The sequence below is a fragment of the Protopterus annectens genome, chromosome 6.part0, assembly GCF_019279795.1.
Source record: "Protopterus annectens isolate FY-2018-M chromosome 6.part0, PAN1.0, whole genome shotgun sequence".
NCBI lineage: Eukaryota > Metazoa > Chordata > Ceratodontiformes > Protopteridae > Protopterus > Protopterus annectens.
Genome location: NC_056737.1, coordinates 1,403,086,815 through 1,403,108,720, shown reverse-complemented (window position 1 = coordinate 1,403,108,720; position 21,906 = coordinate 1,403,086,815). Strand labels below are relative to the sequence as shown.

The 21,906-nt window shown below is 42.2% G+C and overlaps 1 protein-coding gene across 4 annotated transcripts in view; it reads right to left on the bottom strand.

Annotated features, from left to right (window-relative positions):
• The window catches only part of RAB3GAP1 (RAB3 GTPase activating protein catalytic subunit 1), a 2,239,542-nt gene that overhangs the window by 1,037,819 nt on the left and 1,179,817 nt on the right, over positions 1-21,906 (bottom strand). For all 4 annotated transcript variants that reach the window (XM_044074944.1, XM_044074945.1, XM_044074942.1 and 1 more), the window contains one exon: positions 16,987-17,153. In XM_044074944.1, the coding sequence (XP_043930879.1) occupies positions 16,987-17,153 (167 nt within the window). The remainder of the gene's footprint in view (positions 1-16,986; positions 17,154-21,906) is intronic.

The window sequence follows — 21,906 nt, the reverse complement described above, 5'->3', positions numbered from 1 at the left end:
CTGCCATGGCATAGAGTTATGAAGCCACAAATGCACCCCAGATGTCTGATGTGCAATTTGTTGCAGTAGCACTTAGATAAAGGGGGCAAGAAGGATATGATTGAGTGGACATTGTCAGTTCACCTATCCTGCAAGATGGTGGTAATTCTGAGATGCAAACTTCCCATGGCTATCAGCATTAGCAGAGCTCCAGTGAGCCATCATAGGAATTATGAGCACCAAGTAAAGAAGAATCTACCAAATTTGACAGCATGGACTGTTCTCAGCTACCCAGCTCTTGTCTTCCAGGATAACAAATATGATGACTAGGCTTTCCAGTCACAGAATGAATAGACCCATAGGTCTGTCACCCAGGCTGGAGAGGGTCTGCCTCTTGCTCCCAGAAGAGGAACAAATGAACCTAATGGACTGAGGAAGGGAATCAACTGGGCAAGACCTACTAGATGATGGAATTGATTTCTACCATGACAATGCAAATATACAACACAGTCACTTATTAGTTCTCTAGCTATGAATTGCTATGATATCTTCATTATTTAATATTATTAGTTTAAATGTCTTTGATGATGCATTTTTTTCAGGAATAAACAAAAAATGTGTGATCTCCTCAGACTCATTTCTGTTACTTACAATATCTAATGACATGTTTGGCTTGCTTATCCTTTGCTCTATATTTCGCAACATAAAACAAGTCTGGAGACTTCCTGCAATTGCTTTTACTACTATTGAATGCTGCATGATTCTCACTGCAATTCAGGAAAGTGTGTCTCTGTGTGTGTGTGTGTGTGTGTGTGTGTGTGTGTGTGTGTGTGTGTGTGTGTGTGTGTGTGCGTGTGAAAATGCCCCAGTTGTTAGGTGGCTAGAACACACTCATGGTGGTGTGGTAGGGAATACCTCAGGCTTGAACCCTGTACCTTGTATGCAGGTGTAAAGGACCTGAATTCCCTACTCACCACCATTTGTAAAAAAAATCTGTGGTTTCTAAATGCTGCAATGCTTGATATTTGATGGTGCAGTGGTAGCATTGTTGCCTCACAGCTGCAGGTTCTCAGGTTTGATTCTTGGCTGGGGTGTCTTCTGTGTCAGGTCTGCATCTTCTCCCTGTGTTTATGTGGGTTTGCTTTTGTGTCCTCCCATGTTACAAAGACATGTCTGCATTATTTCTTCCTGGGCCTCTGCTGAAAATTGTTTTTTTGTTCCAAGTCAGACTGTCCTGATTAACAAATGTTAAATAAAACTGGCAGGCATTTGAATTTCAGACTTCAGGTTTCTGAATGTTTAATTCCTTACATATTTGATGGTGCAGTGGTAGCACTGTTGCCTCACAGCTATATGTTTTCTGGTTTGATTCTTGGCTGGAGTCTTCTGTGTGGAGTCTGCATCTCATCCCTGTGTTTGTGTGGATTTGCTCTTGTGTCCTGCCATTTTTCAAAGACATGTGTCTGCAGTATTTCTCCCTGGGCCTCTGCTGAAAATTGTTTTTGTTCCATCAGAAGTAAAATTGACAGGCACTTGAATTTCAGACTTCATATTCTTCAGAAAATACATAGTAACACAACCTTTTATTCTAGCAATTTTCTAAGTTTATAAGATGAATATTTTAAATTTGTCCTTATTTTTGGGACTGTATTACCCCATTATTGGCTTTGTCCAGGTTTTTTGTGCTAAGGTTGACAGCTATGGCAAGAACTGAATTCACTGAATATGTTTGAGGGCTGTATTCCCTCATTACTGGGTTTGTCCAGGTGTTTTGTGCTAAGAGGTTGACAGCTATGGTGAGAACTGTATTCATTAAATGATAGCCATTTAAGTTTCAGTCTTCTGCTCTTTCACAAAGCAGCTGATTTGGCGTAGTGGTATGTTGCTCTGACTGTTTTGCACAGGGACCTTGGCAGTAAAATGTATGGTGGTAACGCATCATTTTTCTTTCACAAAGCAGGTGATTTGGCATAGTGGTATGTTGCTCTGACTGTTTTGCACAGGGACATTGGTAGTAAAATGTATGGTGGTAACACAGCATTTTTCTTTCACAAAGCAGCTGATTTGGCATAGTGGTATGTTGCTCTGACTCTTTTGCACAGGGACCTTGGCAGTAAAATTTATGGTGGTAACACAGCATTTTATTCTAGCAACTTTCCAAGATTATACAAGGAATGTTTAATGTGTCCCTGGTTTTTGGGCTTTTGACCCCCCCCCCCAATAAATTTGGCTTTTTCCAGATTTCTTGTGTTGCGAAGTTGAGATGCAGTTGAGTATTGAGTAGATTTTACAAGGAGCTGAGAGCTGCAGGGGAAGAGAAGTTTAGTTCTGCTTATACTAAGTCAGCTTGCATTGTTAATAGCACAACAGGTTGTGTACTTGTTTTTGATGCAGCCGGTTGTTGGTTCTACTCCCACAAGGGGTGAATGCTGCCATACTGAAAAAGTTAAGATACTAACTATGAGCCTGTTATCGGTTTGCAATCCATTTCCTATTGCAATATTACTAGCTTATCATTTTAATGGAATATAGGCAATTTATTCTTCAGGGGCATCAGACACTTTATTTTTCGATGAAAACATGAAATATAAAGGTGTTTGCTAGCAGCAACCTCTTCATTAGTTACAGATTTATTTAATGTGGAATTATTTAGATGACTTTTTTACTTCTTCAGAGATTGTGCACATTTACTGATAATGGTGGACTGTAGAATTGTGCATATTTACTGATAATGGTGGACTGTAGAATTGTGCATATTTACTGATAATGGTGGACTGTAGAAGTTTGAGTATACTTTTATGATGGAAATGTTCTGAACTGGGCAGTTTTATCATTATGGGTCCATGCATTTTGTTTCATTGTTTATTGGAAAGATGTTCTGAATTGGGCAGTTCTGCCACTGGTAAAATGTATTTTTCTTTGAATGTGGGTTTCAATGCTGTTTCAATGAATGTGAGTTTCAAGGGCAGAGAAGTTTTAATGCTAAGTTTGTTTAGCAGATGTCTTAGTGTTTGTGCTGTAAAATGCAAAATAAAACTTTCAAATGAAGTCCAAATCATCATAGAAGTAAATCAGTATGCGCATTAGTGTTTATGGTAAATGGAGTGAAATAGCCAAGTAATGGATCATAGAATGGCTGCAGGGGGAGGCTCCATTCGACCATGATTTTGTGAGGGGGGAAGGGCAGCAAACTTAAAGACAGCCCCAGCTGAACTATACCTCCCAACTGTCCAGATTTTCAAAGAATTAATAGATTTTTGCTTCTTAATTTTGGTTGGTTCCTCATAAAATTTGTGGTTTTCTGGCAAATCATTTAGGAATTAAGTCACTAAATAATGACACACTGAGTTTCAGATTTCATAACCTTCAGAAAAATGCATGCTAACGTAAGACCTGTTCTATCAACTGTCTCAGTTTATACAAGAGCAATGTTTACTACTGTTTATATGTTCCCCCAATATATTTGGCCTTGTCCAGATTTATTGTATTAACAGGTTGAGAGGTACATGCAAATAAATTGCTTTATAGAATTAAGCATAGCCCAGCCTCTCAACTGTCCCTGATTTTGGCTCAAAATTTTGCTCTTCCCCCTAATAATCCCTCCGCAAAATAGCAATTTTGGAAGAAAACATGGAGGGTTTACAATTAAGAAATAACTGTAATAATCAGAGTTATAGATTACTTTTATTTCAGAAATGCATGTCGATTCTTTTATTTTGTCAGCTGCTTAAGTTAACAGTACTAATATTAAAGTGTCCCTTCTTTGACAGGTTCCCAGCTGTATTGTGTGGCTATTTTATATTTTTATATCGTATTTTTGGTCCATTTTTCATAAAATTGTGTTTTTGTTTTTTTTTTTTTTTGGCAAAATTGTGTTTTTTTGGCAAATTAGTGACAAATCATTAAAGACTGAAGTTAGAAAATAATGACAGACATTTGAGTTTCAGATTTCATACCATTCGGAAAATTCATACTAATGCAAGACCTATTCTATTATCTTTCTAAGTTTATAAGAGCAATATTTAAAAATTGTCCTTATTTTTGGGCCTTTGTCCCACTTCTTTGTATGGCTTTGTCCAGATTTCTTGCTCTGAGGTTGAGAGGTATGACAAATGTGTCAGGGCCATCACAGTCAGCCAGAGACATTTCAAATTGTGACATACTTCTTGCACCCCACTCCCCCATGTAGTGACTCTGGATGTGTCGAAGCAAGGCAAGGAGTAGTTATGCAGTGTAAATGTGCAGAGTATCCCCCCCATCCAAGGTAGACACAAGTACTAGAGTGGCTTTTTCATCTGTCCTTGATTTTTGCAGAATGGTCTGGTTTCTGTCATATTTTTTGTACTGTTAATTTATGCTTATTACTCAAAGTGCCTGTTGCTCTGTGTTTAAGTAGCGACACTTTAGTGACCATCAGGTAAGCTTGGCTGAGATAGTAAGATGCAAGTAAGCTTTAATAAGCATACTGTTAAAGAATTGACAACATTGAAAGCCTTTCTGTTGTTGCCATGTAGAGAATACTTAACTAGATAATGTATAAGCCTTGGGTATTGAAATGCATATGACAGTATTTGTAATAAAGGACAGATTACATTATTTTAAGAAGCTCATTACACTTGGAGACTTCCAGTCATCTCTGCAGGCTTTACCTGTAAACTAAACAGAATGCCAATCGTGTGGTCCATAACCTGTACAGTAATCCTTTTAAACAATGTATCTTGAGCTTATTTCTTGTTTGCTTTTCAGTTTTTACTTTGATCATGTTTTCCCCATGAAACAAGTAGATAGTTGTCAGGCAGCAGGTCTTTTTTTGGATAAGAAACATTTTTACAAGTGGGGGCATCAGACATTTCTACTTTCAGCATGTTACTTGGTACTCTAATAAAGCTGAATATAAATTATAATTAGAAATGCAGTGCAAGAAGTGGTTTGAGTTGAGTGCGACTTGATTTTGACTGGCGTTCCATTAATGTATTTAAAAACTAATTTATTTTTTCATGCCTCACAACCTTTTTTGTTTCCATCTAGATATTAAGCTGTCATGCAGCCAATGCATTGAAATATTTTTATTCTTCTACACTTCATTTTGTCTTGATTGGACTCTCATAATGATGGTTTGGCACCCAGGGCAGCATATTTAGTTAGTTGTTGTGGTTTTGAGCATAGCTCCTCCCCTTTCTAGTTGGCCACACCGCTTCCCATTGACCCCTCCCATTCAGCTGTCTCCTGCAGCCCCCTTTTGATTTGAAGTCACCAGCTGCCACTGGAGAAACTCTGTCTTGATGAAAAATGAGGAAAGGCTCTACTGCCATTAGTGCTTGAAGCTCTGAAACTCTTCTAGCTGAAGTAATTGCTAGCAGCAGGGCAGTCTTCCATGATATAAACTTTAAGTCAGCTGAGAAGGCTGGCTCAAAAGGAGGTAGCGTGAGTTTTTCCAGAACAAAGTTGAGGTCCCAAGTAGGTGTTGGTGCTCTCCTGGGAGGCCTAATGTTTTTGGCCCCTCTGAGAAACTGCCTTAGGAGTGGATGTGAAAATAAGGGGGGATCCGTGTTGTAGTGAGCAGAAATAGCTGAGGTGTGGATTTTAATAGATGAAAAAGAAAGCCCATTGTGTAACATCTCAGTTAAATATTGCAGAATCTGAGGTATGTCAGGCTGAAGGGTATTTTGGCCTTTAGCTTGGTTCCAGGTGCAAAACCTTTTCCATTTGTCTGAGTAGGCTTTCCTGGTGCTGGGCCTCCTGGCCTCCAGAATAACATCCATAACAGCTTGTGAGAGAGGAGCTGGCTGGTTGCTTAGGTGATTTGCCATGCAGCCAAGTTTAAGGTTTTGAGCTGGCTGTGTAGAATCTGATTGTCTTGCTGTGTGAGCAGGTGGGTAATTTGTGGTAGAATCCATGGTGGGCCCTGGGCCTTATTCCTTAATAGTGGGTACCAGAGCTGGCATGGCCAGTCTGGGGCATTGAGTATCATTCGAGGTCTCTCCATCCTGACTTTCAGTAGCACCTTTGTGAGAAGGGGTAATGGAGGAAAGGCATATACTGTTAGCATTTTCCAACTGAATGAGAGTGTGCCCACTTTCCAAGCTTGATGGTGAAAAGTCCTTGTGCAAAATTTTGTTAGCTGATAGTTTTGAGGGCTGGCAAACCGGTCTATGTCTGGGAGCCCCCATTTTTTGAGCTATCATTGCGAATACTTGTGGACCCAGTTTCCACTCATGGGGATCCATGATGTTTTTGCTTAGGTCATCTGCCAATGTGTTCTTTTTTCCTGGCAGGAATTGAGCTTGTAATTGAACTTGGTAAGCCAGTGCTGTGTTCCACAAGGTCATTGCTTGCCTGCATAAAGGGTAGGAGTGTGTACCCCCTTGTTTGTTTATGTACCACATTACTGTGGTGTTGTCTGTCCTTATGATAAGCTGTCCTGGATGTAAGAGGTCCTTGAAGGCTGTCACAGCATTTTGTACAGCTAGCATTTCTTTTTAATTGATGTGCAGACTCCTTTGATCTGCAGTCCATACGCCTTGAACGCACTGTCCTGCCATGTGTGCCCCCCAGGCATAGTCCGATGCATCTGTTGTCATAGTTTGCCTGTCTGGGGGTAGGATGAAAGGCTGACCCTTGTTGAGGTGACATGCCTGTGACCACCATAGAAACTCCTGTTGAAGGCAGGGAATGAGAGGTATCATTGTTTCCAAGCTGTGGCTGTGTTGAGTCCATACGCTTTTTAGGTACCATTGTAATTTCCTCATATGCAGTTTTGCAAATGGTATTAGCAGTATGCAAGATGCCATGAAGCCCAAGGCCTGCAGAATTTTTCTTGCAAGGATTTCGGTCTTTGTTGCCATTGTTCTGAAGTATTGAGTTAATTGTAGTTGTTTGTCTGGCATCAGATAAGCCATCTGGGCCGTTGTATTCAAGCTGGCACTCAGGAATGTCATATTTTGTGAGGGCACTAGTTTTGATTTCTTTTCGTTTACTGTGTACCCTAGGCAACTTAGAAGATGTTTTACAAAAGCCAGGTGTTGCAAGATAATGTCCTTGCTTTCTGCTTGGATGAGACAGTCGTCCAGGTATGGGTATATCTGAATTCCTCTTTGTCTGCAGTATGCAATTACTGGTGCCAGGCTTTTTTGTGAAGACCCTGGGCACAGTAGATAAGCCAAAGGGCAGTGCAGAGAATTGGTAATGGGTTGAACCTGCAATGAAACAGAGGTATCTTCTGCAATTTTGTCTGATAGGGACATGCAGGTATGCCTCCTTGAGGTCCAACGTTACTAGCCAAGCTTTCTTGCCCAACATGGGAAGAAGCTGCTGTAGTGTTAGCATCTTGAATTTGGGTACTTGCAAGTAGGTGCTTAAAATGGAAAGGTCCAGAATGGGTCTCCAGGCATTGTCCTTTCTGGGGACTAGAATGAGCCTTGAGTAAAATTCCTTGGCCTTGCTCCTGTGTAGGTACCAGTTGAATGGCTCTCATGTCCATGAGAGCTGTAATTTTTTTTTGTGCCTCTGCTCATTGATTTTGTGGCAGGTTTGGCATTCCTTTTATCCTTGGCAAGGTGTGGAAATGGAATCTGTATCTGTGTGAGATAATGTCTAGGACCCATTTGTCCTTTGTGACGATGCGCCAGTTGTCTGCAAAAAGTGCTAATTTTCCTCCCAAGGGAGCTGCCAAGGGAGTTTTGCTTGGCAGTTTGAGGTTTAAGTCACTGTGTTTGCCTTCTAGTAGTTTGGGACCTGTCGTCTCCTCCATTCTGTGTTGCAGTGCCCCATTGGCGAAGTTTGTAAGGAATTTGTGCTTGTCCTCTGCCCCTTGGGTGCCTGTATTTACCCCTCTGTGGTCTGTCAGAAGCTGGAAAGGACCAATTTTTTGTTGGCCAATTTCTGCTGAAGCGTGGGGGCTGTACCTGTATGAAATCTTTGACCGTCTGCATAGATTTTGCCTTATCCTCCATTTTCTTTAAAACCTCCTCTGCTTTAACCCCAAATAAGACATCCTGCTGTAAGGGTGCATCCAGTAACTTTGCTTTAACATGATCAGGCAGAGATTGTTCCTTTAACCAAGCATGCCTACGTATAACAGACCCAGTAACAGCTGCTCTAGAGGAAGCTTCCAAGGCATCAAAACCACATTGTAAAGTATGTTTGCCCACCTGTTCAGCTGCATGCAACAGATCTTGCATTTCCTTGAATTCAGGCTGTTGAGGGTGCGTGCCCATCTTTTGTTTTATTTGAGACATTAGGTATTGCTGGTATTTAAGCATGTGAAACTGACAATTTAGTGCTCTCATTGCTAGAGTAGCTGAGGTGTAAACCTTCTTCCCCCACCTATCTAGTGCTCTGGAGTCCCTTTCTGAGGGTACAGGATTTTTAGCCATAGAAGCCTTAGCCCCTTTGGGACCCTGGGAGATTGTCTCTGGATCAGCAACAGGGCTTTTGTAAAGGAATTTGTGTGAGTCAGGCACTCTATAGTATCTATCTGGTTTGGCTGGAGCAGGAGGCAGAGAATCTGGATTTAAACTAGATTCTAAGAAAACATCATCCACAATGTCCAAAACTGGGGGGACAGCAAGTGGTTTGTGCTGGGGGAGTAAAAGAAACTCTCAAGAGACTTTTCTTTGAGTCAGAGTAGTCCTGACCTTCCCAGTGGAAATGTTCCCTCATGATATGTAAGGTTTCCCCAAAGGAATAATCTTCAGGGGGAGAAGCTGAGGGAATGGAGTCTTCAGCATCAGAATCTTCATAAGGGGGAAAGGAGTAATCCTGTTCCTCAGAGAAGCCTGAGGAAACAGACACTTGATCAGAGGAGGCATAATCCTCCTCTTGTCTAGGCCTTTTATCGGGGGGGGGGGGTTGGGAACCCCTGATCAAAGAAATCAAATCTTCAGCCATTTTAAGCATCTGTTTCTTAGGCATAGGGCCTTGACCTGGAGACTGAAGTGTAGGCTTTTTTGGTTTTAGTGGAGTCTTAAGCTTAGCATAAGATTTTATGGTGAGAGTAGTCGGTCCGAAGACACCTTCAGAAACCGAAGGTGTTTCTGCAGCACCGGCTTCCCCTACTGCAATGTTGTCGGTAGGGCCTAAAGAAAATGGCTGCGTCAGCCTAGAACTCTCTGCTGGGGGATCCGAAGCGGTCTGGGGATCCAATTCAGCAGTAGCCAGGGGCTGCGTAGGCACCTCACTGAAAACAGGAGAACCGGCAACCGGCCCAGCCGAGGTCTCGGAGTCTGGCTTGGATCTAGGCTGCCTGTCTTTATCTTTGCATTTTTTATGCATGCCGGTAGTCGATTGCTCCGACGGCATAGTGTAATTAAATTTTCTACTGAAGTAGTGCTGTGCGAAATCAAAGCGTCGCTTTATAGTTAGCTTATTGAACCTAGCACAAAACTGACAACCAGTGACGTAGTGGTCTGGTATACAAAAAGAATGAAAGTTCTTATGAGGTATTTGCTTCCCACAAGAAATGCAATTGTTAACTTTTTCTGACATCAGACTGAGGCAAGAAAAGGTTCCCCAATGGGGTACTTAGCTTTGAAGACTTCGGACTGAAACTCGATTCGAAAATCTCAGGTGTCGGCCGACCGGCACTTGTGAACTGCTTCTGATTTTGGCACAGCGCGGCAAGAAAGACTGAAGAAAATGGCGTTGGATGCCTCTGATATACCCCTGGCACTCTGACGTCAGGGAAGAAGCGACAGCAACCGACGCCGGACCAAGACTTTGGAATTCGGGCCGACTGCGGGACCGCCTGACGGCAGGATAACCCAAGTGTGATGACTGCAGCAGGGTAACACGATGAACATCTTCTTTATCTGATGTCAATCTTCACTCAATCCTTGACAGTGTGACAGAGTCCCCAGCTACTTTAGCCTTGGGAGGCCTCAAGAAAGAATATTCCTAAGTACCATAGAGCCAGAGGATGCTCTTCCCCTTGATATCTGACCCAGTTTGTAATGAGTGATAAAGATATGATGAGAAGACCAAGCTGCTGCTGCACAAATGTCTAAAGAAGCTCTGGCATGAAAGACTGCAGAAATAGCTACTGCTCTTGTAGAATGGGCTTGAATTGTTTTTGGGAGCTGGAGACCTTTAGAATGATAAATGAATGTCATGCAGTCTCTAAGTCACTTGGCCAAGGTAACCTCAGACACTGGGTTACCTAGATGGAGAGAAGAAAATGCCACAAAAAGTTGGTTTGATTTTCTAAATACTTTAGTCCTGTGAACATAAAAACATAGTTGTCTGTGCACGTCAAATAAATGGAGAGCATATCCTCCCTTGTTTGAAACATCTGGGAAAATGACTGGTAACTGTAGAGTCTGATTAATATTAGTCTCAGATACAACCTTGGGCAGAAAGGAAGGATAAGTTTGAAACGCAACTTTATCCTTATGAAAAATTAAGTATGGAGGTTCACACTATAGGGCCTGAAGTTCTGAGACTCTTCTGGAAGAAGTGATAGCCACCAAAAATAAGGTTTTCCAAGACAGATATTTTAAGTCACAAGTTGCTGATGGTTCAAAGGGGTTCTTAGTCGGGCCTGAAGAACCATAGTTAAATCCCAATGGGAAGAGGTTCTTTAAATGGAGGTCTTTGCATTAGAAGACCTCTTAGGAATGCTTTACACAGTTTGTGTGACATCAGAGGAGAACCCTCCAGTCCTATATGGAAGTTTGAAATTGCAGCTAGGTGCACTTTTATTGTTGAAGTAGAGGAACACGACTGGTAAAGTGAAGCCAGAAAATCGAATACTTTGTGGATAGGGCAGGAATAAGGATCTATCTCATTATACAGAGCCCATCTAGCAAATTTCTACCATTTACTTTGGTATAATCTCCTTGCAGAGGATTTGTGATGAGCGATAATAATTTGTCGGACCGGTGAGGAAAGAAGGATGCTTGGCAATCATGGGAATTGGAGATGCCATGCAGTGAGCCTGAGGTTTTGGAGATTCGGATGCACCATGCCCACCGGGTGAGACAGCAGATCTGAAACTGGGTCCAGAATCCATGGTTTTCGAATTAAATGAGGCCATAGGAAGGGAAACCAAACTTGTCAAGGCCAGAAAGGAGCAATGAGAATTACTGAATTTTCCGTCTTTTTAGCTGTCTTCAGGAAGTGTCAAATGAGAGGAATTGGGTGAAAGGCATAAAGCAGACTGGGAGGCCAATCATGGACTACAGCATCTCTGGGTGACTCCCCCTGAGGAGGGATTAGGGTAAAGTAACTTCTGCACTTGTTTAGAGGAGAGGCAAAAAGGTCACAGCAAGGTTGGCCCCAGTGGTGACAAATGTTGTTCACCACTGCTGGATGGAGAGTCCACTTGTGAGGCAAGAGAATAGTTCTGCTCAATTTGTCCTTTATCACTTTGGAGTTCCCTGGAATGTGCATTGTTGTGAGAAAGCAGTTGGAAGAAATTGCCCATTGCCAAACTCTGAGTGCTTCTCGACACAATGGGTAAGATTTGTTTGTTTATGTACCAGACTACTGACATGTTGTCCATCTGAATCACTACTTTTCCAAGAGGGAATACATCTTGGAATGCTTGCAATGCTAACAGCATTGTCCTCATCTCTAGTACACTGATGTGCAAGTTGGCCTCCAGTTGGGACGACGTGCCTTGGAGTGTCCTTCGCAGATAATGCTCCCCCACCCTGTCTGCAAAACATCTGTGGTCACTGTGGCGTAGGCTTGGGAAGAATAAAAAGACAACCCATGAGAACCTTGCTGGAGTGTAGCCACCACAACAGGTTGTGCTTGCAACGACTGGTAATCAGAATTGGCTGAGACATTGGTTAGTGTATGAGAGACCATTGGGATGGTAGTAGCCATTGCAATATCCGCATGTGATACCTTGCTAAAGGAACTAAAGAGATTGCTGCTGCTATGGAGGCTAATGTTTGAAGAACTCATTTTGCTGGGACCTTATTGTTGCGTAGTAACTGACAGACCTGAGATTTTATACGTTGCAGTCTTTCTGTGGGGAAAGATACAATTCCCGAGACAGTGTCTAACTGAGCTCCAATGAAATCCAGTTGCTGAGTGGGTTGAAGTGCGGACTTTTCAAAGTTTATAGTTATTCCTAGAGATGTACAGAGATGTATGGTGTAATCACTTGTCTGTTCTGACACCTGGTGGCAGTGGTGAGGAGCCAATCGCTGAGATATGGAAATACTCAAAACCCTTGCAGTCTTACATGAGCTGCTACCACTGCCATGCATTTGATAAACACCCTGGGGGCTGTGGTGAGTCCAAAGGGCAATGCTCTGAAATGGAAATGACTGGCTTCCAGACGGAAGTGCAAACACCTCCTGGAGCTCATTTCCATTTTTATGTGGTAATAAGCATCTTGGAGGTCAACAGAACACATCCACTCGTCTTTTCCCAGGAACGGAAGTATCGACTAAACAGTGACCATCTGGAATTTGGTTTGTTGAACTGCTTTGTTAAATTGGCTGAGATCCAAGATGGGTCTCTAGTCCCAGTTTTCTAGGGCACTAAATAGAATCTTGAGTAAATTCCAGATCCTTTCTTGTCTGGTGGGACTTTTTGGATGACTCTTTTGTTTAGCAGTTTTTGAATTTCTAGAATGACTGCTTCCCTGAGACTGGGTGGTACATCTGGGAGTCTTTTCTGGGGTTTTGGAGGTTGTGATACAGGGATTTCATAACCTCTGGATATAATTCCCTGCACTCAATTGTCTGTTGTTAACATTTGTCAGGCAGATTGGTGCAGAGAAAGCTGTCCCCCGACTACTTACACTGAAGGGCAATCAGACACCCATTCAGGGGTGCTGGTAGGAAGCTCCAGAAAAAGTCTCTCTGGATCACTGGTTCTGTGGACAATTTCTGCCTCTAGGGTGGCATCTTCCATTGCTTCCCCCTCTGCGCCAGGAAAAGTCTTTGCCTTGTGAATCCTGGAAAGGCCCTTTGGATTTTTTAAACCATGGTCTCCCACTCCTCTGGTTCCCACAGTACGGTCTCTGAGGAGTGGAGAAACGTATGCCAACAGCAAAAAGGGTCTTACCATCATTTACACATCTGGCTGGGCATCTTTTACCTTGGGACCAAACAGCGAAGATCCGTCAAATGGAGCATTGACGAATGACGCTTTAAATGGCTCTGCAAAGTCGCACAAGCGCATCCAGGAATGCCTTCTAATGGCTATGCCTGAACCCGCTGCCCCAGTCGTCCCTTCATGCTGCATGAGCAACAAGCCTCATGGATGAGTTAGAAATTGCTTCTAGGGTTGCAAGCTGAGTAGTAACTATCTCGTACCTCCTCAGCCACTGTTCCTTAGAGGGTATCCAAAAGCTCCTTGTTCAGATCCCTCTGTAGTCTTGTAAAGTGCACCATATAATTCAAGGATCTTAGAGCAAAGGTCAATGAAGCATAAACGTGCTTTCCAGATCTATCCAAAGTCCCAGACTCCTTGTTAGGAGGATGGATTTAGGACTTTCCTCTGCAAATTCCTTTCTGGTGGCTGACACTACCACCATGGCATCAATGGGAATTCCTTCGGCCCAATACAGTTCCTCCTTAGGGACTGATAATACTTGATCAGGTCTGTTATGGATTGGCTCTTTGGCATGAGGCATCTTCCACGCCTGCTGAACAATCAGTTTAATGAGATAGTCAGCGAGCGGAGAGATCCAAGAAGTAGAAGGTTGGGCACAAAAAGCCTCCAGGTATACTGATTCCTCCGAGGAAGGATGGGAGGAAGACTAGCCACCCCTCTGTTTCTGGAGTTCTAGGATGTCCCCAAAGGAAACATCATCAGGGGGTGACCTGGGTGAACCTTCCCCTTCATCAAAATCAGTATCTTCAGTGAAAGACTCTTCTGGGGAGTCTAAGTGCTTCTTCTTGCGCTTTCTTTTCACAGGGACTTCCTTGGGGGGATGATCTGGGGAAGTATCCGAAGAGGAGACTACTAATGTAGGTGTTACCTGAGACTTTTGTGCCCCTGTCCTGAGGATGAGACTGATGGTAGCTCAGGTCAAGGAGATACAGAAATCTGTCCCGACAGGAATGCCAAGGACTGTGAGTCTCTAATAGACAATGCCTTCTCCATAATCCAGAAGGCTGTCCCTCCACAGAGATGGGAGCCTGGGACCCAAATACACTCCATTGGAACAGGGGTCACACCCTGTACAGAGAAGGCAGCCCCCAGAACAGAAACCTGGGTCGACACTACAAAGGATGAGGCACTGAGAGACATGGACGGTTCCGAAGGCACCAAAAAGTTACTATGCATCTCACACCTGACCAGGGAGTCTCGACCCCTAGAGGTCTCTGGTGCCAAAAGCTCAGAGGTACACAAGGAGTTCTCAGAACCGGAGACAAAGATGCTACTGTAACCGAGAGAGTTGGAGCTGGGAGAGTTGGGATCAAGGGCTCCAAAGGCTCAGCAAGAGTTGGAGGAGGAGGGTATAGGGGTGTCACAAGATGAATGCTTCTGACACTAGTGTGGCACGGAACTGAGGGCAATCCCCTCTCCATCAGCAGCTGATCCACCAGACTTATGATCTCCATTTCTGACAGACTCTTAGTAGACCGAACAGATGCAGTGGAAGGAGATTTATAGGTCTCACTTCCACAAAAGGAGCGTCTTTAAAAGGGTCCACAAATGGGGAATATGATGTTCTTGGGAGCGGAGGCAGCCCTAATTGCTTCAGTACCGATGTCTCAGTAGTAGGTGCCGAAGAAGAAGCTGTTAACTCTGAAGCCAATTTAGAAATCATTCCAGTCAGATTCTCTGGTGCTGAAGAACTCATCAGTACCAGGGAAATTTTTGGCATTTTCCTTGATGGTTTCAAGGACCTTGGAAACAAGGAAGGCCTTTCCGTTGAAGCAGGTGAAGAAGAAGATGAAGAGGTGCTAGCTTCAATCCTGGACTCAGAAATGGCCTTGTCAAATCCAGATTTAATGAGTCCTTTCAAAATTAGTTTGTTCTTTCTTTCTGTTAGGGTTAGAGTAGAAAACCTGTGACAGATTGCATAGTTTTCCTGTAAATTTATTTTTCCAACACAGTACACACACAGGGTATGCCAGTCTGCATTGGGCATTTTGCCCTCACATTTTTTTTACACCTCTTAAACTCAGAGGTACCTTTAGTGGGTTTAGAAGGAGAAGGTTTTTCCTGTTGTTTGGCCATAACAACCAGAAGAGATGGTCAGTAAACACACTATAGAGGATAGTGAGAGAAAAATAACAGAAAGAAGGCTCTTTTTTTTGGTTAGAAAATACCAATAATGGTATGTGAGAATACCATAAAAACGATAAAGAAAGAGAGAGAGGAAAGAGTACCAATGATGGTACTGGATAGTCTACCAATGGTAGAAGAAAGACAAAAAGGGAAGAAATTAGCTGCGATAAGAAAGGGGAGGAGCGGGTAGAAATATAAAGAATTGTAAAGAGTTATAAAGAGAAGGAAGTGTATAAATTAAACAATATTCACAGAAAAATTATGCCAAGGCTCGAGAGAAGGAACAAATACGTCTAGTCTGCGAAGCGGCAAACAAGATCTGAGGTACTCTGTGTGAGGAGCATTATGGGTAGAGCCTGGCTCAAGAGTTTGGAGAGCGAGAGCTGATGTAAACGGCCATCTCGGTTCAGAACCGAACCCACTGTCAAGGCTTGAGTGAAGATTAACATCATCAGATCATATGTTTTGGGAGTGCAATGAGTTGGTAGATTTTAGAATTCCCTGCATAGTACTCCGTCAGAAATATTGGGTGAGCAAAGGGCTGCGGGTAAGGAAATGATCCTTTTGAGTGGGATACAGGATCTGAATTGTCTAGACATAGTAAGCCCTTATTAAGTTTAATTCTGCTGGGTACCACAAAAAATGAATATAGAATGGAAATCAAAAGTTTATACCAAATGTATTTGAGGTACTGAATATATAAGAATTAAAAGAAATTGAAGAAGGATCTGTAGAAAAGGGAGGGAGCAAATTTCATAGAAGTATATGGAAATTGTGGGAAGAATCCATGCATAATAATGTTCAGGATAAAAAGTGAGGTTTAAGGGAAAGCAGGAATTCAGCACTTTTTTGTAATGTTGGACTGATGATAGTAGCAAAGAAAATATTGTTGTATATACTGTATTTAAATGGAAAAAAATGTTAATTTTTATTTTTGCTAATGTATGTTTGCCTACATCTTAAGTTATAATTTAATAAAGGTATTTAAAACAAAAAAAAAAAAGAACTAAATCTCTCAGATCAGTTGTTCATTTCTTGAGAAGGTAAGAAAAATGGGTAACCCACTCTATCGGGGCCTTGACTTAATTTATGACTTTTTTGGAAAGGGTTGGAATCCAAAAGTATTCCGGAAACAACACCTTGGTCCCTCTTTACATATGTTTATATGAAATTGCAAGTTTGATTCCGTATCTAGGTCTAGATTAGGCTTTGTTAAGACCATTCTCCATGGGCTCTTCGACCCTTCTCCTTCCATCTCCCCAATGTAGTAAGCTTGGGTACTTTACTCGTATAGTCAAGACTACTGCTACAGTGATTAATATGATGAACACAGTAGAGTTCTGTAAATAAACTTATCACAGCAGTAGATGTTCAAATGATTCTTGCTGCAGTAGCCACTCCCTGCTTCCATCCCCCTTGTTTTTTTCGGTGTGTTGGTTATGCCAGGGTTTGGACACCTATTTTTTTGTTGTTCTTAGCATTGTCATCTCAGGCCTCAGCCTCCATCTCATTGTTGGCATGAAAGTTCTTAAGGGCTTGGTAGCCAAGCCTGCCTTTTTAGTCAGCTCAGCTCGAGCTAGCGTTTTGGGAGTATGGAAAGTGCCTTGAATCTTTCAAAGTTGGCTGGCTGTTATATCCTTGGCAGGATATACCCAAAAAACTAAGGCTACTACGGGAGTAATCATTTGAACATCTACTGTTATGGTATTTTTACTTGCACACCTACACTTTCTTCCCTTAATGAGTAAAATAGACAATAGAACTATAGTCAGTGTTTATCATGTGGACAAGAACATCTGTACTTACTATAAGTATAGAATTAAGGACATCATTACTCAGAGGTGACTCCTCAACTCGTCGACGCTTGTGAATCCTTTTCTTAGCACTATGGACCATGCTAGTAACAGACAATTTATGGATGGGGACAGATGCTGGCTCAGTGAGCTTCGATAATGCTTGACTAATGTCAGTATCTACAAAAAAAATAACAGAAATTATTTTATTTCAGTTTTACATTCCTCCTCGTGAAATAACACCAACTATTTACTTAACATGTCTTTTGAACAATCTATGTATTTAAATGTTATTGTAGATAAGCATGCAATCAAAACATCAGTACATTACAACATTTTAACTATGAAGACATGAGCTGCTTATGAAACCACAGTCCTAAATTAGGGATATAACTGGGCTCGGTTGTCAGTATAACAAATAGTGTGCATGAACAATTCAGGGAGGAATACAGACGGCATCAGGTAACAAACTACAAGCTGAAGAGAACAGAGCCAGAGATGGCACAGTAACTGCACTTTGTAAAAGGCTAAGGAGCTGGTTCCCTTTACTTATATAGGTTTATAGATTAGTACTAGGCTAACTGCCCTTGTGGACTATTTTAAGCCTAGCCAATTACCCCATGTGAGAATCAAACCCTGCACCTTGTGTCTGTAAGGTAAACACCTTAACCATTAAGCCAATCTCCCACCATATGCACTGCATCAGAGTTATAAGAAAGAATAACGTGAGCCAAGCAGCATACTAGCGCAGAAGCATGTTTTTTTTATTTCTGACACTAGCAGCCTAAATTGCAAAATGGATTCAGGATATTAAGAGAGACATCCAGGTTTTGAAAGCACTGGCGTCAACAGCTGCACTTCTTCTCAGGATTGGAAGTTCAACAGTCTGCCAAACAGAAAGTGCTAATACCAACACACACACACACACACACACACACACACACACACACACACACACACACACACACACACACACACACACACACACACAAGGTGGAGTGCTACAACTCACTTTATCAGAAAGAGGATCAGGAAAATGCAAATGAAACCTACCTGATAAATGTGGTACAAGCTCAAGCTGCTGGTTAAAGAATACTTCCCAATGTGCACTCAGCTACCAGCAAAAATGCAAAGGCACATATAGAAAATCCACAAAGAAACATCCACTAAGTGTCCTGGAAGCCACACTAGTGATCAACCAACAACAGCTAACAGACTGAGCTAGGAATCTGGTGAAGGAACTGGATGCAAAGAATGAGATGTTGGACCATTTGTGGAATATGTCAGTTGTAAGAACAGCCCAACAGGGCAAGTCTATTGCCAGAAGATGCAGAGCATAGTAAGGTATAAAAAATACATCTGATGATAGCATTTGGTGAAAGGCACTGGTGAATGAAGTACAACAAAAATTTTACAAGACTGAGTCAAACATGAAGTATAAGGAAACGGACAGTGCAGGTGAAGCACTACTAGATAAAACAAATATTGCAGTAATGAAAGAAGAATTAAACCATCGGTGTAAAACAAAGTGCATGCAATAAGATAAATACAAACAGTACCCAAAGATGCAGACCCTAGCTTTTGTTGATTGTTGATTTTTAGTCAAGGTTTCTTACCAAGTTTAGCACAAATATAATCGCTGTACATATACAGAACTGTATTTAGCAAAGTAATGCACTATTTACCACCAATTTATGCACTCCATTTTTACAAAATTGAAGATGTTCATCGGCCTGTACTCACAGGTCTATGACAGCACCTACAGCAAGCAATAAACTTCCTGATTGGCTGTGTTTACATAAAGTGAAAAGTGCACTGAAGAGAAGCAGTAGTTTCAAACAAACAGAATCTTTGGAGATATCAGATGAATGTCATTATATATAAGTACACAACAGTGTGGTTAATGACAAACATGAATCAATTAAGAATACAACTCATGAAATGGACATACAACATGCTCAAATTTTAGATTATTCAGTTTTGCAATTTTTCGACTTCACCGAAAGAACTTTTGGCACTAGCATAATAAGAGAGAATCTCATTACATTATAACTTTAACCTGCCAGGATAGGGTTATCAATGCCATTCAATAATTTGGAAGATGAGGATGATCCTTTGTAGGCACTCTTCTGTCACAACCAAGACAAGACAATCCTTTGTAGGCACTCTTCTGTCGCAACCAAGACAGAAGTCTCAAAGACAAAGGCACAAAGAATTTAGAATGCAACAAGTCTTTGGGAGACAGGAAGCAATAAGAATACCCAGAAGAAACACACATTGATGCTGAAAGAATGTAACCACTAAAAACAGTAACAGATCAGAACAGACCCCATGTCCTGAACCCATGAAACACCATCAGTAACCACTAACCACTGTACCAAAACTGAAAAGACAATGAACCTGGAGTTTGAATGTTTGGGTGCCACTTTGGACAGTGAGCACTAACAAGAATCTAGGAGGTGAAAGAGATATTGAGGATGGACAACTACTGCTAAACGTGGATTTTAGAGGTGAGAGGATGATTGTAGTCAATGACCACTTAATGACAGTTCAGAAGATGAGAAATATGACCCTAGACATACATTTTGAAGACAGGAGGAGGAGGTGATCTATACAGTTTTGGACACAACTTACAGAATATGAATCTTTGTCATGATGTTTCAGATGTACTTGTGCAATTTCCAGTTAGTATACATTTTTTCTTCTTTCCCGGGTAAAATTACTTCCTGCGATGTAATATGCAAGAAAGTACAGTTTTGTACCTACCATAAATGTAGATGTCCGAACTGGATAGCATCTGCAGTCATAACAACTGGGTTGTCCTGTCGTCAGGCAGCCCTTCGGTCGGCCGGATTCCAAAGTCTGGGTCCGGCTTCGGCTAATGTCGCACTCCACCCGACGTCATCTCTGCTGGTCTTCGGGTATAAAGGCATCAGCCGACGCCATTTTCCTCAGTGTTTCTTGCCCCAGATGCCAGTTGCCCTCTTGGAAGGCTAAATTTTGGATAAATGCCAATGTTTCCAAAAGATAGAAGGCAAACACAAAAATAAGCATGTATGTACATATATACAAACAAATACACCATAAGAGACTCCCCACCAGCTAGCTATTAGGAGGGTAAATACCCTAGGAGTACCACAGAGGGAAGGAGGGAGGGTAATCCTGACTGCAGATGCTATCCAGTTCGACATCTACATTTATGGTAGGTACAAAACTGTACTATGTCCTTCATGGATGCATCTGCAGTCATAACAACTGGGTAGAATACCATAGCCAACTAGGGAGGAGGAAGAAAAATTATGGTGTGGTTAGGATCCCTTGCAGTACAGCAGTGGCAAACCCTGCTCGGGATCTGGAATACAGAGGTAAATTATAATGCTTGGCAAATGTATGCACGGAGGTCCAAGTAGCCGCCTCAATAATGTCCTTGGTTGCCACTCCTCGTAAGAAGGCTGTGGTAGTGGCTGTTGCCCTTGTAGAATGAGGCCTTATGTTCTGTGGAATTGGTTTTCCATGGAAGGAGTAACAGAATCGTATGCAATTTCCTATCCATTTGGAGATTGTCTGTTTGGAAATTGCTTTTCCTTCCCTTCCTGTTGCAGAGGCTACAAAAAGCTGGTCAGTTTTTCTGTTACTTTTGGTTCTGTCCAGGTAGTAGCGTAGCTGTCTATGTACATCCAAGGTATGCAGCATTCTTTCCCTCTGTTTTGTGGATTGGGAAGAAGGTAGGTAGGTGGATTGCCTGGTTTAAAGACACTCTGGATACCACCTTAGGCATAAATGTAGGATTAGTTCTCATGGACACCCTATCTTGGTGGAAGATTAGGAAGGGTTGTACTGCCATAGGGCCTGAAGTTCAGAAACCCTCCTTGCTGAGGTAATTGCCAGTAGGAAAGCAGTTTTCCATGACAGGTGCTGTAGATCTGCTGTTGCTGCTGGTTCAAAAGGAGGGAGTGTCAACTTTTCTAGCACAAAGTTCAAGTCCCATGCTGGCAATGGTGGTTTCCTAGGAGGTTTTACATTCTTGATCCCTCTGAGGAACTGCCTGAGTAGAGGATGTGAAAAGACAGGTGGATCAAAGCTGTATTCTGCTGAAATAGCTGATGCATGTATCTTGATGGAGGAATAGGACAGGCCTGTATGTAGAAGCTCTGCCAAATACTCCAGAATGTTAGCAATATCTATATTCGACACATCTTTTCCTCTTTCAGCACTCCAAATGACAAACCTTTTCCATTTTCCTGCATAGTTCCTTCTTGTTGAAGGTCTGCGGGCTTCAAGGATAATGTCTTTAACCCTTTGGGAAAGATCTGGATTAGTTGCTGCTATGTGATGTTCCATGCAGTCAGTTGCAAAGTTTTTAGGTTTGGATGCATGATGCTGTAGTTGTTCTGAGTTAACATCAAAGGCATCAGGGGTATTGACCACATTTTCTCCCGAGACATGCTCCTCAGCAATGGGTACCAGTGTTGTCTTGGCCAGTTCAGAGCTATCAGGATTATCCTTGGACGTTCCTCCTTGATTTTTAGTAATACCCTGTGTATCAAGGGAAGAGGTGGAAATGCATATGCTGTCAGACCTTTCCAGCTGAAGGAGAGCGAATCCACCTTCCATGCAAGTGGGTGGAATGTCCTTGTGCAGAATTTTTTGAGCTGGTGATTGAGAGGGGAAGCGAATAGATCTATCTGTGGCATTCCCCATTTCTTTGTGATGGTCTTGAAGATGTCCGGGTGTAGCATCCATTCGTGAGCATCCGAGGTGGTTCTGCTTAACATGTCTGCTAGAGTGTTCTCTTTCCCCGGTACAAATATTGCCTGTAACTGGATGTTGTAGCTGAGTGCCAGGTTCCAAAGGTCCAAAGTCATTCTGCATAGGGGTATGAATGAGTGCCTCCCTGTTTGTTGATGTACCACATGACTGTGGTGTTGTCTGT